Source organism: Bos grunniens, chromosome 16 (assembly GCF_055505025.1).
Source record: "Bos grunniens cultivar Pamir isolate PY7600 chromosome 16, Bosgru_T2T1.0, whole genome shotgun sequence".
In the NCBI taxonomy this organism is placed as follows: domain Eukaryota; kingdom Metazoa; phylum Chordata; class Mammalia; order Artiodactyla; family Bovidae; genus Bos; species Bos grunniens.
The window spans coordinates 43,901,946-43,920,513 of NC_141180.1; the positions used below are offsets into that span (position 1 = coordinate 43,901,946).

Here is an 18,568-nt window from a genome sequence, read left to right on the forward strand (position 1 = left end):
GGAAGATCCCCTGGAGGAGGGCATGGCAACCCACTCCAGTATTCTTGCCTGGAGAATTCCATGACAGAGGAGCCTTGTGGGCTATAGTCCATGGGGTCACAAAAGAATTGGACACCACTGAGCAACTAAAACAACAAAACAAATCACACACTGAGTAAGCTAGAGCTTCACAGCAGGAGGTTCCTTGAGACTTCTGCCTATTGGGGGCTGCGCATACACTCAGAAGGGTTGAACATGTGAAACAAGTGCCGAACAAATCTGCCGAACAAACACAAATAATTATAGTGTAAGTAACTTTTTGTGTTTAAGGAACGTACTTATTGCTGGCATATGACCTGAAAATGGGATTGTCCTACTGCTAAAGGTCAGAAGCAAACTCACGCCCTCCAGACTTTAGTTTGACACACCCTAATAGGACACTACAGAAAGAACGACTGGAGCAACAGCACTCTCACACACGGGGAAAAGGGGTTCTGTTTGTATGCAACACACCAGTTTCTCATTAACAAAGCTATCAAAAGCCACTCTATTAAAATCAGGGACAGAAAGAAAGGGTTAGGTCAGGCTCACCCCTAACTTCTCACCAAGTATTACCAGATCAATTATCCCTTCCACTAGCCTGGGAGAAGTGGGTCAGGGAACTGGCCCACTTAAATCTTTACACCTAACACCTGCATTAGAGAGTAGAAGGCTGGAGATCTTTTTTTAGTGTGTCTGAGGAGGATGGCCATCAGCTATTAATTTTTATTCACAATCTAGGAAATGGTCACAGATCATAGTCAATAGAATATAAGTATTAACTAGTGGTAGGAAATGTTAAATACCAGAATGAATAATCAGAGGTTTCAGAAATTTCATTTTTTCAGTGCTTTTCTGAAACAATGTTTGTACACTTCTATCTAAAATGTAAACTTCATAGAAAATATGAAACATGGGGGAAGGATGTTTTATTTTAATTTTCTCATATAAAAAAGAAAAACTAGAAAAATGAAGAGAAGGAAACATGTACAAGATTTGTGAGGCCCAATGACTATCATTCAAAGTTGCTTTGATAAGCTGCATTATGTATGGGTTAACTTGTAACATGATATTTATATAAATGAAACATTTCTTTTTGTAAGGGGTATTGGAGATTTTTTAAGGTCCCAGGGCAATTTGTTTTTAGTGAATGTGTGTGTGTGTTGTTGTTTGTTTTGATACACCTGTAATACTGCCTAAAGAGAAATGGCTAACTCAAGTTATATTCTAAATCACTTGCCATGCAGAGATTTTAGGATTCTTTGGCAGGAGTCAACCAGTGTTAGCCTGTTAATCTTTGGGTATGTAATGTTGTCTTTTATTTTAGGTTCATTTAAAACTCTTGAAATGAAGGCATCAAAACCTGGTTGGTGGCTCCTAGACACGGAAGTTGGAGAAATTCAGAGAGCAGGGATGCAGACACCATTTCTCATTGTAGACAGAGGTATCATCCAAGAGCCACATTATTTTTTTGTTTTAGCAGGAGAGTACCTGTTCCTAGAATATCACCAAGTTTTAGGTTGGAAATATTCAACTCTGAGAACTCTGACACAACAGAAGCATGATCTGTAGCAGTAATTGCTTTTATTTCGACCTAGAGTCTGATTGCAAACATCAGTCTGCTAGGAATCTTAAACTAAATGGTTCAAACCAAAGGCATTCCTCTCATTTGCTGAAGCGAAATAAAGCATCCTCCTTCATGATTTGTGAACCACGGGAAAGCGCGTAAGAGAAATTCTCCAGACTTCTAGAGTAGAGGAAGGGAAAGATACCAGGAATTCAGCTTTGACCAAGATAGTCACTGAACTTGGCATTTTGGTATTCAAGAAACACAGTTTCCATCTGTCCATCCACTAATCCAGCCAGCCAGCACTTATTAAGCACCTGTTGAGTACCAAGCACTGTGTCAACATCCAAATAGCTTAGTGGCTAGCATTCCCTTCTTTGTTCAGGACATAAATAACATTGTAACTTTCAGGTCAACTTTTGAGAACACAGTCTTATAAAGGGTACTTAATATTGTAAAATGGCTTATTTTAAGATACAAAAATATGGAAATCAATTTAAAAACTATTTGCACTTCTAGATAAGTTGTTTTCCACTAAGGTGTCATTAATTTTCATTTCTATTAAGTATCAGTCTTGCCAGTGCATTTATGATTTTATGATCAGACATATTTAAGTGAGCTGCCACACAGATAGGTGAAAACAACTAATTACTGACCCAGAAGAGGTATATCTTTAGCCATGGAGATTTTTACTTTGTTATATGTGCGTTCTAAGCAAAGTTTATTCATTGTTCTATTTCTTATAGAATGTAAGATGCCAATGGGACTAAGCACTGGCCTGATAGCTGACTCACAGATCCAGGCTTCTGAGTTTTGGGGTAAGTAGTAGCATCATAGCCTGTGAAAGGGACCTCCTACAGTTGTGTTGTATACAGCCTGCAAAACCATACATGATGACCCTGCCTCCATGGGTCATTGCTCCTCTCAAGGCTTTTTTCTACCACATTTTGATAGTAAAACAGCAGTAAAATATCTAATTACTGACCCCCCAGAGATATAATCTCTAGCCATGGAACTTTTACTTTGTTACGTGTATTTTCTAAGCAGAATTTACTCATCACTGATTTTTTTATAGAATGTAAAGGTGTCAATGGGACTAAACTGTGTAATATTCCAGCCAGAACCACAGGGTCTTACAGGCAACATAATATAGTTCCCATTCAGTTCAGTTCAGTTAAGTTCAGTCGCTCAGTCGTGTCCGACTCTTTGCAACCCCATGAATCGCAGTATGCCAGGCCTCCCTGTCCATCACCAACTCCCGGAGTTGACCCAGACTCACGTCCATCAAGTCAGTGATGCCATCCAGCCATCTCATCCTCTGTTGTCCCCTTCTCCTCCTGCCCCCAATCCCTCCCAGCATCAGAGTCTTTTCCAATGAGTCAGCTCTTTGCATGAGGTGGCCAAAGTACTGGAGTTTCAGCTTTAGCATCATTCTTTCCAAAGAAATCCCAGGGCTGATCTCCTTCAGAATGGACTGGTTGGAGCTCCTTGCAGTCCAAGGGACTCTGAAGAGTCTTCTCCAACACCACAGTTCAAAAGCATCAATTCTTCAGCACTCAGCCTTCCTCACAGTCCAACTCCCACGTCCATACATAACCACAGGAAAAACCATAGCCTTGACTACACGGACCTTTGTAGACCCCTTTGCTGTGTCAACCATTCATCTATTCAAGAAATTTTTTGTTCACCCACTGTGCATCACAAACTCCTCAATTTCCTCTCTTTGCCTTCAAACTCTTGTCAAGATCAAGAGGTCAAATGTAAAGGATCATGCATGTGTACAACCTAAGTCTGTTCAGTCATGTCCAACTCTTTGCGACCCTATGGACTGTAGCCCTTTCTCTATCCATGGGATTCTCCATGGACTGGAGAATACTGGAGTAGGTTGCCATTTCCTCCTCCAGGGGGAAAGGATCATGAGGCTCCCATAAATCTGCCCCATATCTTTCTGTTATGCAGGCACACTCAGCAGAAACCACATCAGCATAACTGAGAAAAAATAAACATGACCTATATTTAAGAAAAGGGGGTGGGTGGTGGTTGACAGCTGTCCAAGCACAGGCCTGAAACCAAGATCTCATCATCAGGGACTAACTTAGTAGCTGAGGCCCGTTTCCATTGCCTGGTTTCCTAACTAAAACAGATGTTCCTTTAGAAATCTGATTTTCCACTGGGACTAAATTCACTTGAGAAATTGCTAGCTGGATGTTCATTTTGTTTTAATTCTGAATAAATTATTTTCTTCCTTTGTATTTAGGTTATTGGGAACCCAAATTAGCAAGGTTAAACAATGGTGGATCATACAATGCTTGGATCGCAGAAAAACTTTCAACAGAATTTAACCCTGAACCTTGGATCCAGGTATGTCTTACTAACCTGATAATGCATGCATGCTCAGTCATGTCCAACTCTTTGCAACCCCATGGACTGTAGCCCACCAGGCTCCTCTGTCCATGGGATTCTCCAGGCAAGAATACTGGAGTGGTTTGCCATTTCCTCCTCTAGGGGTCTTCCCGACCCAGGGATTGAACTTGTGGCTCCTGCCTTGCCTGAGCCACCTGGGAAGGCCCAACCTGATAATAGTTACTACTATTATAATAAAAAATGACAGTGGTTTAATAATTTCTTCTTGTTGTTCTTGCAATGTTGTTAAGGGAAATGGCAATTACTAGGTGCTAGGCAGCATTCTCAGTACTTTACATACTCAAAACCTGTGAGGTTCAGTTCAGTTCAGTCACTCAGTCGTGTCCGACTCTTTGCGACCCCATGAATCGCATCATGCCAGGCCTCCCTGTCCATCACCAACTCCCGGTTAGTCTAGCAATATCCAGTTTTATAGATGAAAAAAACTGAGGCACGGAGGGATTAACTAACTTCCCAATGTCACACTCAACTAGTTTCTGGTTGAGTTTGGATTCAAATTCAGGTATCCTGTGTTCAAATATGGGTTGCACCTAGCCATTTTATTAGTTTGTTTGCTGTTATTTTGTTCTAAGGAAAGTTAGCTGTGCATTGACCTCAGGCAGTGTGTGTGTGACTTGTTGACAAGGATAGTGCTGCTCAGTGGCTTTGCTACATTGCAGGTAGACATGCAAAAGGAAGTCCTGCTCACGGGGATCCAGACCCAGGGCGCCAAACACTACCTGAAGCCCTACTACACCACCGAGTTCTGTGTGGCTTACAGCTTGGATCGGAAAAACTGGCGGATCTTCAAAGGGAACAGCACAAGGAATGTGATGGTCTGTGGGCACCACTGTTTCTCCCCAAGCCTAGGGTTACTATATCTTTTTAAAAAATACCTTTTGGGTGTTATAAATACAGATGGCATTTTTAGTGTTTTATGAAGAAAAGTGGTAAAGTGATGTGTCTGTATATTATAAACTAAAAAAAAAAAAAACCCTTAACTTCTGAAATTTCAAAACTCCATAAAACTTGCAAGAAAAATCTCTTTTTCATCAAACTAAGTATCCAAACTTCTCAGATTGGCAGATGATATACAGCAGAATATCTGGTTGTGTGTCTTAAAGAGCCCATGCTAAAATTTGGCCACCAATTTTCGATTTTACTCTCACATTTCATTTTGTTCTTTAGTTCAGTGTAACTGAAGGAAGCCCCAAGTGAAGGAAATAGTGTTAATACTAGCAATGCTCTGAGGCAGTATGATTCTCACATTTCTTTCTTTCTTTCTTTCTTTTTTTTGCTGTCACGCCTGAGGCGTGATGTCCCCCTGCTGGATCTTCCAAAGGCTCAGCCAGGGTTATTCCCAATGACCCAGTTATTCCAAGCCCAATCCTTCCCCTCCTCCCATGCTCCTCTCTCCAAAGAAAGCTATCTGAATACAAGGATCAGTCCACCATTATTATACTGATAACCTTGAATCAGTTTCATTTTTTTCCTGTAAATCGTTTACTATTTTACTATCTTCTATGTCATCATTTAGCTATTTCTTATAATAAATCATTTGCACTATAACCTTAGAATAGATCATGAAAACCTTAAATTGTGAATCATAGCAATCAGTATTGCAGAGAGTACACAAATTAAAGATTAATTTGTGTACTCTCTTAAAGCTTAAAGATTTTTGCATCTATGTTTGTGAGGGTTATCTGTGTATAGTTTTGTTTCTACTGTCCTTTTGTTTTAATGTGAGAATAATACTAGCTTTATAACATAAATTAGGTAGCATGCTCTTCTATTTTCTGGAAGAGATTATCTAGTATGGACGTTAATTCTTTAAACTTTTGGTATAATTCATCAGTAAAAGCCACATGGACCTGGAGATTTCTTTTCTGGGACTTTTTAAATTACAAATTCATTTTTTTTAATAGTTACATGTTATTCAGATTATCTATTTCATTTTGGGTGAATTGGGATAGTTTGTGTTTTCTCAATTGAGTCATTTCTTCTAAGTTGTTAAATATACATGTACAGGTTACTTGTATTATTCCCTTACTGTCCTTTTGATTTGTGTAGGGTCTGTAGTGATATTGACTATTTCATTTATGATATTGGTAACATGAATCTCTTCTCTTTTTCGCTTTATCAGTCTTACTTCAGATTTGCCAATTTTCTTTAATCTTTTTAAAGAACTGGCCCTTTGTTTGACTGCTCTTAGCTGTTGCTTTTCTGTTTACAATGCTACTGATATCTGCTCTTATCTGTGATTTTCCTTGGCTCTTTCTGACACTGTTCTGCCAGGGAAGGGGGATGGGACACAGCCTCTTTACTGCCAGGTAGAGGTCACAGTCCATTCTCCACTTGGCCTCCTCTGTTGACGCGTGAGCTGGGACCCCTCTCCTCCTTGCAAATAGGTAGGGATGGAATGGTCTCCACTGACACCACAAGAGGGAAAGCCTTATTATAAGATAGAAGAGATGGAAATCCAGGGTCTCTATTTTGTTTTCTCTGCCAGGACTCCAGTGACAGTGTTGGGGTGCCTCGTTACAGTTTCATGAGCATGGGAGTCTAGGTTCCCCATCTGGCCTTTGCAGCTGTTGATAGGGAAGGGGACACTGTTTTCTAGCCTATGGTGTTTGGCTTATAGTAGAACAATTGTTGCCTCCAAGTTTTCAGTCTTGCTAGACTGCCTTTTCCGGTCCTGAGGCCAGAGAAAAAATGCTTTCGCTGTTTATTCTGTTTTTGTTTGTTTGCCTGTACCTATTGGTGGCTCCTGATTCCCGGCTCCCTTACTTATAAGTCTGTATATGAGGTAAAAAGAAAACCCAGGGGACTGACACCGTGTTGTTCCTTGGGTCCTGAGAACCCTAGCCAGCCTGCCTTCTCTTCTCCACCTTTCAGAGTCTTTCTATGTTTTCAGTTGTACTCAGCAGGAGGAACAGGGCAAAATTCATCTATACTATCTTCCTGAAGTGGAAGTATTCCCAATTATCTTTTAAGACCAAATTAATTTGACTCAGGCTACCTGAAAACGTAATATTACAACATTAAATTGGATGAAAATTTTATTATAAAATCACTTTATAGAGAATTGTTACATAACTAAATTTTCCTCTTTTCCTCTAGTATTTTGGTGGCAATTCAGATGCTTCTACAATAAAAGAGAATCAGATTGACCCACCTGTTGTGGCTAGATACATTAGGATCTCTCCAACTGGATCCTATAACAAACCTGCCCTTCGATTGGAGCTGCAAGGTTGTGAGGTTAATGGTAAGGAACACAGATGCATTATTTTCTTGCTCAGTTCAGTTCAGTCTCTCAGTCGTGTCCAACTCTTTGTGACCCCATGGACATTTTTTCGCTGCTATTCATCGAGTCAAGATTTGGGGCATATGGGAGAATGAGTAGAATTTTTAGTTTTCTCCAATTACTAAGGCTCCTAGAAAAACCTCTGTGAAACACAGGTTCCATTCAAGGAATGATCTGAGACTGGTTCTAGACTGAGACTGGTTCTAGCAGCCAGAGGGCAGGCACCATCTCTCTGAACAATGTTTGGACCATATGGACACTGCTCTGACCCTCCAAAGAAGGACCTTAGCAAAGCATGACCTCCACCAGCCCATTTCCAATAAGAATTGAGAGTCAAACCGGGTCTGACCCTTCTAAAAGCCTTCCAACCAGGTCACTCAGACTTTAATATAATAAAAGTGTCTTGCAACATTACTGGCATATATTGCTGCTGCTGCTGCTGCTGCTAAGTCGCTTCAGTTTCCTTCTCCAACGCTAAGTCGATTCCATTTCCTTCTCCAATGCATGAAAGTGAAAAGTGAAAGTGAAGTCGCTCAGTCGTGTCCGACTCTTAGCGACCCCATGGACTGCAGCCTACCAGGCTGCTCCATCCATGGGATTTTCCAGGCAAGAGTACTGGAGTGGGGTGCCATTGCCTTCTCCGACTGGCATATATTAGGTAGTCAATAATTGTTTTTGAGAACTAAATCTGCTTCCCAACTTCCTGAAACCTTGATTGAACTCTGTGTTCTGTTTCACATTCTATGTAGGTACCCAAGCCTTTTCTAAGTAAGTTTCTGTTTTTCAGGGGATGTAATGTGACCTGTGGTATATATAAATCTAGGCAATCATAAATGGCAATAATAAAATTCTTCTATATATAAGATGTTTAAGGTTCTCATCAACTATTCTTCTCTCTTAAAGTGGTACTTTCCAACATTTTTTACTTCAAAGCATATATAGAATATAACCTCAGTCTCACAGTCCGCAGTAAAAGAATGAAGCAGACCACCCTGGGCTTGGCTGATCCAGGCACCACCAAGTTGCTCAAGGGCTGAGGGAGGAGGGAGATCAATATACAAACATACCTAAAACTTGCTGTGGCACACCTCCTGGGAAGGTACAGCACCTTCTCTCAGGTAGAGGATAAAAGCACAGCTCACAGTGGAGAAAGTAACTGAATCTTGGAATCAGTTTCTTATCAAAGCAGATAATAATACAATAAACTCTTGATATTCATGAGGGATATGGAAAGGGCATTTTACCCATGTCCAGATAGCCATGGTATATAATATCCTCCACATAAAATGCAAATTTTATATAAGCAGGAAAATTTGAAACAGCTCCATAGCATAGCGTGTGCATGCTCAGTTGTGTCTGACTCTTTGCGACCTCATGAACTGCAGCCCATCAGGCTCCTTGGTCCATGGAATTTTCCAGGCAAGAATACTGGAGTGGATTTCCATTTCCCCCTCCAGGGGGATCTTCCCAACCCAGGGATCAAACCCACATCTCCTGCATTGGAGGCAGATTCTTTGCTACTGAGCCATGTGGAAGCCCTGAAACAGCTCTTTGAGTCTTTTTTTTTTTTTTCTTTCCTTATGGTATATGATGTTAACTGGTCATTTGTTCAGGTCATAGAGTCAAGCTACCCTAAAATGTGGCATTCAACAATGCTAGTCTATTTAAAACCTCCATTTTCTATACAAGAAGCATTAATTTTAAAATCTCTTCACTTTCTTGATGTTTATAATTAGTATCTATGACAGACATTCTTCTTTTAAGCCTCTTTTTTCCTGGAGAAAGTAAGGTATCACTTCAAGAAAATGTCTACATGACTTAATAGCAAGAACAAAGTGTCTTGTCTCTGTGACACTTTATATACATAGGGGCTTCCCGGGTGGCTCGGATGGTAAAGAAACAGCTTGCAATGTAGGAGACCCGGGTTTGATCTCTGGGTTGAGATTTCCTGGAGAAGGGAATGGTTAGCCACTGCAGTATTTTTGCCTGGAGAATCCCATGGACAGAGGAGCCTGGCAGGCTACAGTCAATGGGGTAAAGGGTAGCACATGACTGAGCAACTAACACTTTCACTTTCACTTATGTACATGGATGTTTAGGAATATTGTCTACCTGAAAGCAGAGACCAACGTTTCCATGACTCTCTGAAGGATAGAAATGAGTTTAGATGTTTAGAACATGGCATTTGATGTCAGACTGCCTGGGCTCAAATCTAGTTTCTGATTCTTTTAGCAGTGTTACTTTAGTCAAGTTTCTTTTCCTTGCTGTGCTTGTTTTTTCATTTGTAAAATGGAGCTATTTAAGAGCATTAAGTAATACATGTATAGACTGAAAACATTGCTGTGATGGTTGTTTTGTTGTTACTTAGCAGTAATATTATTTGTCTTCACTGAAGTACAAAATACCATACAAGGAGTACCGATGGTGTGTAAATAATCACATTACTTTTCTCTTGACAGGATGCTCCACACCGCTGGGTATGGAAAGTGGAAAGATAGAAAACAAGCAAATCACCGCTTCCTCGTTTAAAAAGTCTTGGTGGGGAAATTACTGGGAACCCTTCCTTGCACGTCTTAATGCCCAGGGCCGTGTAAATGCCTGGCAAGCTAAGGTGAACTGTCCCCTGTGAATGGAGTTCTCTCAGTCTCTCTGAAGAAGGCATAGGCCCTCACTCCAGGGAACATGGGAACCTGGGAAGCCAGAAGATCCTCCCTTGTTTCTACAGAGTATGATCCTATGTCTGAAAACTAGGATGTGTGTTGTCTGGACAGTTTTAGCTCAGAGAGAAGTTACCATCTCTGTGGTCTTGATTTAGACTGCTGCTGCTGCTGCTAAGTCGCTTCAGTCGTGTCCGACTCTGTGCGACCCCATAGACAGCAGCCCACCAGGCTCTGCCATCCCTGGGATTCTCCAGGCAAGAACACTGGAGTGGGTTGCCATTTCTAGGGGCGGGCAAAACTTTTCTGCAGAGGGCCAGATAATATTTTAGGCTTTGTGAACCATACATTCTCTGTCATAATTACTCAACTCTACCACTGTTGCAGGAAGCAGTCATCAACAATATGTAAATGAATGAGCATGGCTGTGTTCCAATAAAACTTTATTTACAAAAACAGGCAGTAGGCCAGACTGGGCCTTGGGCTGTATTTTGCCAGCTCCTGATTGAGACAACTTACATTATCAGTAAATGATTTAGATTTGTACCATCTTCTCTTCTTTGGTTCCCTCCACAATCTAGCACTATCCTTTATTTTATTAAGAGTGTCATTTAAATTTTTTTGTTCCTGTTTTTTCAGAACTCTGTAACACTCCTTTGTATTGGTGACATCATAAAATGATGCCAAACCAGGTTTTAAAATCTGTGATCTAAGTTTTATAAACATCTCACAGAGAGTTATATTGCCCTAGATGTTAGCCCATTGAGTAATTAAGGTAACTTAGTTCTACGGTAACTATTAATATTGACTCATATTTATTTCATTCTTCAACTGATCTGGAAAATCAGAATGCCATAAGAAATCAAAACAGTCCAGTCAATCAACGTAAGCCAAGTTCCCTATTTTCTATCCACCTAACGCTCTCTCTTAAGGAAGTGAAAGTCACTCAGTCGTGTCCAACTGTTTGTGACCCCATGGACTATACAGTCCATGGAATTCTCCAGGCAAGAATACTGGAGCCCTTTCCCTTCTCCAGGGGATCTTTCCAACCCAGGGATCGAACTCAGGTCTCCTGCATTGCAGGAAGATTCTTTACCAGCTGAGCCACAAGGGAAGCCCAAGAACACCGGAGTGGGTAGCCTATCCCTTTTCTAGTGGATCTTCCTGACCCAGGAATTGAACCGGGGTCTCCTGCATTGTAGGCAGATTCTTTATCAACTGAGCTATCAATTGATAGCTCAGGGAAGCCCCTCTCTTAAGAAAGCTACACTCCAATTCCCTGGACTCTCTATAGCATCCTGCGTCCTAATCTTAAATTAGGCCACCAGAAAGGAAAAGGGAGTTGTATTGTGCAAGCAGAGTAAACAAGAGTTTGGACCCCATCTTAGGGCTTCCTAGGTGGCGCTAGTGGTAAAGAATCCACCTGCCAATGCAGGAGACATAAGAGATGGAAGTTTGATCCCTGGGTTGGGAAGATCCCCTGGAGGAGGGCATGGCAACCCACTGCAGGATTCTTGCCTGGAGAATCTCATGGATAGAGGAGCCTGGTGGGCTATAGTCCATAGAGTCACAAAGAGTCAGACATACTGAAAAGACTTAGCACAGACTCCATTTGGATAGTCTCGGGGACCAATGTCTGTGCCCTGAAATTCATTTCTCAACTACCATAGACTCACAGAAAATTAGAAAGGCAAGGGGTTTTTACAAAGCATCTGGTCCAGATTTTTCTTTTAAGTCTAAACACATGCATCCGTGCTAAGTCGCTTCAGTCGTGTCCAACTCTGTGACTCTATGGATTGTAGTCTGTGACTCTGTGGATTGTAGCCAAGTCTAAACACAAAGGAAGTTAAATAATTTTAGTTTAGCCTGGTGGCAGAATCAGGAATCTCACTCTCCAAATAAACAGATCTGTGGTCTTTGTACCATCTGAAGCAACCCAAGTACTCATTTTGCAATTTTGCAAAAGGGGAAAACTGAGACCCACAGAAATTAAAGTAATAAAAGTGACAGTGTTGTATAACATTTTTATTTAATTTCTATAATATAAATAGTGAAGTGAAAGTCACTCAGTCGTGTCCGACTCTGCGACCCCATGGACTGTATAGTGCAATTCTCCAGGCCAGAACACTGGAGTGGGTAGCTGTTCCCTTACTCAGGGGATCTTCCCAACCCAGGGATCAAACCCAGGTCTTCCACATTGCAGGCAGATTCTTTACCAGCTAAGCCACAAGGGAAACCAAGAATACTGGAGTGGGTAGCCTATCCCTTCTCCAGCAGATCTTCCTGACCCAGGAATCGAACCGGGGTCTCCCGCAATGCAGGCAGATTCTTTACCAGCTGAGCTACCAGAAAAGCCATATAATATAAATAAGATAATAAAACATAATTATCATTCCCTGGAAATCCAGTAATAAGCACTCCATACTTTATCTGCAGATGCATGGGTTTGATCTCTGGTTAGGGAACTAAGATCCCACATGCCATGCAAGGCAACCAGGGAATTTTAGGTCAGAACTGTTTGTTTCACTTAACCTTCAATTAGTATAAAATGTCTTTTATAGAGCTTCTTTAGAGAGGCTGAAAGTCTAAACCAGGCATGTGCAGGTATGTGCACAAGTGTCTCTATCTCTTTTATGGTAGAGACAAAAAGATATACACCTACAAAAATCTTCTAGTTACCTATATGCATTCTGTATCATTCACACAACCTTGAAGACACACTAAAACACCAGTAGATGTCACTACAGGGTGTTAAATTAACCCAAATTATCTAATAGAGTATATTTAATTAATTTGCTTTAAAAATACAGTAACGTGATTGTAGCGTATGTTTATATACATACAGCCGTGTATATATGAGTGACGTTGAGAAAATATACATTGGTTATTTCATGTAGAATTGAACAAGACTACATTGTTGTTTAGTCATTAAGTCGTGTCTGACTCTTTGAGACCCCCTGGATTGCAGCCCACCAGGCTCCTCTGTCCATGGGATTCCCCAGGCAAGAACACTGGAGTGGGTTGCAATTTCCTTCTCCAGGGGATATTCCTGACCCAGGGATCGAACCTGCGTCTTCCACATTGTCAGGTGGATTCTTTACCACTGAGCTACTAGGGAAGCCCAAATGAGACTATGGGCCAGGATAAATCTCCCAAAGATGAAAATTAATCTCAAGTTATTCCAAAACCTAATTAGTCTTTCTGATCCTCTTTCTCCAAGCACTTAATGCCAAACATGTGATTAGGCATTTTGTTTAGGCCAGAGACAAGACAACTACCATGACATGTGCAGCCCTGGGTGTAGCTTTATCAAGTCTCTCAAATAACATGTTTACTTGAACTATCGGAAAAGAAGAAATTGGACCTTTTCTATTTGACGTTAGCAATGGAAAGAAAACTGGAGCTTTTCTAAAATAAGTAAGAGAGAGTAGACTATCTAGTTCTTTCCCAGATAACTTCAATAATATCATCATAGTATTTAATTCTCTTCTTTTCATTGTGGTAAAAGTCACATAATATAAAGCGTACTATTTTAAGCCATATTTAACTGTACAGTTCAGTGAACTAAGTACATTCACATTGTTGTGCAACTCTCACCATCATTCATCTCCCAAATTTTTCACCTTCTTAGACTGAAATTCTGTCCCCATTAAACACTAACTCCCTATTTCTCTTCCCCACCCCTCCTCACCTTATGGCCCCTGGCATCTATCAATATACTTTCTGACTATGACTTTGACCATTCTAGGCATCTTGTATAAGGGGAATCAAACAGGGAATCAAACAGTATTTGCACTTAATGTATACTGCAATGCATTTTATACTATACCATCATAGTATTTTAAACCAACTTGCTTAGGAGAAAAATATTTAGATAATTTAGCAATTGATTTTTTTCCTCCGATAAAATATTTTTTGAGCACCATCTGTGTGCCATACATTGTGTTAAGTACCTGGAAACAAAGCTAAGTCCCTGCCCTCAAAGAGTAAGGGATACACATAAACAAATAACTGTTGTACAATGTGTAAAATATTCCGGAAGTACATGCCGATGATAAATGAGAAGGAACAGGGGAGGATTCTAGGAGAAAGGGAATTCTCAGGGATGAGACAGAAAAGAAATCGTTTGACCTCAACGCATTTCTGAATATCTTGATCTAAAAAAAGCAAAGGTTTTAACCTCTGTCTTATCCATTGTTCTAATCATTTTCATAGGCAAACAACAACAATCAGTGGTTACAAATTGATCTGCTCAAAATCAAGAAGATAACTGCGATTGTAACACAAGGATGCAAGTCCCTGTCCTCTGAAATGTATGTGAAGAGCTACACCATCCACTACAGTGACCAGGGAACGGACTGGAAACCTTACAGGGAGAAATCCTCAATGGTGGACAAGGTACAGGGAGATCTTGGCAAAAAGAAAACAGTTTGAAAACTGCTGTGATGAGAACAGTACCTCAGATTTGCAAATAGCTCTTGTATTTGATAAGTGTGCATTGATGTGCATCCCTCTTTAAGTCTTCTAAGTCCTGGACCTGGTCTTGGGACAGGGACCGTGTATACTATCTTTCTGTTTTGACTGAGTCACCTACAAAATCACGAGAACAACAGGGGATGGTGTGAAGTTTAACTGTCTCTGATTGAGGAAGATGGTGAAAGAAAGAGTCCTCTCAGCCTGCTTGGGCTGTGTAATGAGTTACCACAGCCTGGGCGACAAACAAAAAGCACTTATTTCACACAGTTCTGGAGGCTAGAATCCTAGCTCAGGGTGCCACCACGGGCAGGTTCTTGGTGAGGGCAGTCTTCCTTGTTGTGCCCTCCTATGGCCTTCCTTGGTGTGTGCACACGCAGAGGGAGATGCCATGAAGGCCCTACCCCCATCCCTAGTCCTAATCACCTTCCAAAGGCCCCACCTGCTAATATCATCTCATTGAGGATGAGGGTTTGAAGACATGAATTTTGGAAGGACACAAACGTACAATCTATAACAGGGGTCTAGACAACCTACCATATTAGCATTAGCTTAGGTATATTTGTTATTTATGGCTGATCAAATAGCTATGGCCATATGCCTTTCTGTGCCACTGTTACTAAGCAGAAAACAATTGTTATCCTTCCCCACGAGGAGATTAATTTCTTGCAAGATGCACTACTCCATCACACTCTTAAATTCCTAGCTATGTGGATTTAAAATCTTACTAGAGGCAAAGCTAAGGAGATGAGCTGAATATTCTAGGAGTGGGAACTGGGCTGAACCAGTACGAGGGGGAGCACAGGAGTAGGGGATGGATGTTTACTGGATGCTCATCATGGACCCGGCCCTTATCTTAGTTAATGGGTTTGAATCTCTCTTTCTCTCTCTAAACCCCTGGTTTGTTTGGTTTGTTTCTCACTGTATCAGGATGTTCTCATAGTAGGGTAAACATCATTTTTATAAACAAATAGTGACTCAGTCTCTGATGTGTGTAAATCTTGGGGAGCTTTCTGAGAATGACAAAAGCACACCTCAAACACAGTTTAGTTGAGGATGTAGGGCATATGACAGAAAGGATATTAACACATAAAAATGCACGATTGTGTTTTATTTTAAATGTTAGTAGTAACTAACCATAATCATTAGCTATTACTAACATTTAAAATAAAATGCAACCATGCATTTTTATGCTTATTATCTGGCACTTAATAAACACTTGTCATATGTTGACATGCTCTTAAAATCTTCACAACAACTTCTACTAGGTAAAATCTATTATCTCCATTTTACCAATGAGGAAAAAACGGAGAATCAAAGTCTATAAGTAATTTGCTCAAAGTCACATAACTCAAAAGGGGCTAAAGGTGGAGATGTTTTTGTGGCTGCTTCACAGCACCATATCAGATTTCTTTATTTTTTCCTATTTCAACTCAGATCAGTGGAGAGGTGATATCCCTAAAGAGGTATGTCTGGAGTGAGATTTCATAATTAATTGAGGATCATCTTTGTGATAAGTTGTATGTGTTCATTGAGATCCACAGTTTGAACTAAAAAAGACAAAAAATTACCTGTTAACATTTTTTTAACTGAAATACAGTTGATGTACAATATTATGTTAGTTTCAGTTATAAGATTTCCATACCCATTATGCCATCATTAAAGAGTTTCTCATATTTTGCTTTCAGATTTTTGAAGGAAATAATAATGTCAGAGGACATGTGAAGAACTTTTTCAACCCACCAATCATCTCCAGGTTTATACGCATCATTCCTAAAACATGGAATCAGAGTATTGCACTTCGCTTGGAACTCTTTGGCTGTGATATGTACTAGAATTGAATATTTTAAAAGATAGGAGGGACTCAAAGATATCAAACCACTTAGAGTGGGCAATGCATTTTGTAGCTATTTTAAGTATAAAAAAATTTCCATTATTTCTCTTTTTTCTATTAGAGAATAAAATTTTATATGCAAAACCTTTATGATATAACTCCTGATAACCACTAAGTAAGATGATGACTATCATTTCTGCATTAATTTGAATATAGATAGGAAAACACCAAGAACCAACAAGAAAAGGCTTCTCTTCCACTGATTAAAAATTCTATATATAAGTAATATTCATATGATTAACATTCATCATTATAGTTTTCTTAAATGCTATACACATTAATAAAAGAAGTATTACTTCCTTAAACCACTCATAAACCCAGATAACTTTCATTCCTACCTTTTCCCTTAAAAGAGCTATGATTTAAGAGTATAGGGAAAAAACAGTATTTCTAAATGTTTTGCTTGACAATGGAGAAAAAAAAAAATCATACTGCATGAAAGAACAAGTATTTAAAATGCCCTGTCTTACTGACATGCCAATGATTGTTCTGACCCTCCAGGAGTAAAGATATAAGTAAACATATTTTCAGTGGTCCCGCCAGACTTGTGATGCTGGCCTGGATTCCCTTGGGACTGATTGCGTACATTGATGTTCAGGGTTAAGGATCATTAATAGGACAGATCTAAAATAAATATGGGATGGCTGAACGTGTAACCTTCATTGCATTCTAGCTGGTACTATTAAATACATGGCACACTATTTCAAACATAGGCTCCCCTACAGGAAGGCAAATACCCGTCAAACAGATCATCAGAATTCTTGGCCCAAATGCAGCTGTTCCTGCTAGACCCGGCTCCAGGCAAACAGCTGAAATTCTCTCTCAGTGCCCTTCTCTTTATGGCCCCAGCCTCTACTTCTCCCTTCCTCCTCTTCCTCTCCCTTCCCCTTTCAAGCACTCCCTTTCTTGGGAACTTGGCATCTCACAGTTTTACAGATACTGTGAGACTGGGTAACCTTTTGGTAGCCTCTAAGTCACATGAGAGAGAATCACTGGTGAGGCGATCTATTTTAGTGGAACAAGCCACCCCAAAACTTAGTGCTTAAAACAGCCACAGATTTATTATTGCTCCTGATTCTGTAGGCTGACTGGGCACAGTTAACTTTATTTGGGGATCTCTAGTCATCTGGAGACTGAACTCAGTGTTGGGACAGCTGGCCCTTTATCCCTCTCCAAGTAGTTTCAGATTCTCTCATTACATGGCTTATCCACATGGTCTGTCCACTTGGTGCCTCCCACACTTGAGCTAGACTTCTTACACCATGATAGAGGCTCCCAAAAGCAAGAGTTCAAGAGGTAGGAAGCAGAAACTGCCAGTCCTTTGAAAGCCAAGCCCAGAACTGGCACAGCCTCACTACTGCTGTATTCTACTCATTCACATAAGTCACAGGCCAGTCTAGACTCAATGTAGGATGTCACGACACAAAGCTGTTTCTAGGAGATGTAAGTCATTGGGAGCCTCTTCAGATACTAATTCTCAGAGTTACCTATTGCCCCTCTGAGTGGGGTGAGCATTATGAATGTATTCAAAAGCTTCAAACATCCACAAAACATTGACTTTCTTTTTTTATGTTTAAAAATTTTCATTTTTGAGGCACAATTGAAAAATAAAAACAGAAATATATTTAAAGTATATATGTTGGTTTGATATATGTGTGCATTGTAAAAGGATTCCCACCGCCAAGTTAATTAACATCCCCACCACCTCACAGTTACTTTTTCTTTTTTCAATGAGAATACTGAAGATCTAATCTTCAGTTCAGTTCAGTTCAGTTGCTCAGTCGTGTCCGACTCTTTGCGACCCCATGAATTGCAACACGCCAGGCCTCCCTATCCATCACCAATTCCCAGAGTTCACCCAAACTCATGTCAATAGAGTCGGTGATGCCATCCAGCTATCTCATCCTCTGTTGTCACTTCTCCTCCTGCCCCCAATCCCTCCCAGCATCAGAGTCTTTTTCAATGAGTCAGCTCTTCGCATGAGGTGGCCAGAGTATTGGAGTTTCAGCCTCAGCATCAGTGCTTCCAATGAATACCCAGGACTGGTCTCCTTTAGAATGGACTAGTTGGATCTCCTTGAAGAGATCCTCTTCAGTCTTGAAAGAGTCCTCTCCACACTTCTTTGCACCACAGTTCAAAAGCATCAATTCTTCGGTGCTCAGCTTTCTTCACAGTCCAACCCTCACATCCATACATGACCACTGGAAAAACCATAGCCTTGACTAGATGGACCTTTGTTGGCAAAGTAATGT

General features: G+C 40.5%; 1 protein-coding gene across 1 annotated transcript in view; it reads left to right on the forward strand.

Moving 5' to 3' along the window:
* The window catches only part of F5 (coagulation factor V), an 81,333-nt gene extending 63,384 nt beyond the window's left edge, over window positions 1-17,949 (forward strand). Inside the window, exons 18-25 of the mRNA XM_086344782.1 lie at window positions 1,346-1,462; window positions 2,332-2,403; window positions 3,843-3,946; window positions 4,669-4,824; window positions 7,109-7,253; window positions 9,752-9,903; window positions 14,165-14,347; window positions 16,111-17,949. Of these exons, the coding sequence (XP_086200908.1) occupies window positions 1,346-1,462; window positions 2,332-2,403; window positions 3,843-3,946; window positions 4,669-4,824; window positions 7,109-7,253; window positions 9,752-9,903; window positions 14,165-14,347; window positions 16,111-16,257 (1,076 nt within the window). The 3' untranslated portion in view covers window positions 16,258-17,949. The remainder of the gene's footprint in view (window positions 1-1,345; window positions 1,463-2,331; window positions 2,404-3,842; window positions 3,947-4,668; window positions 4,825-7,108; window positions 7,254-9,751; window positions 9,904-14,164; window positions 14,348-16,110) is intronic.
* Window positions 17,950-18,568: the final 619 nt, after the last annotated feature.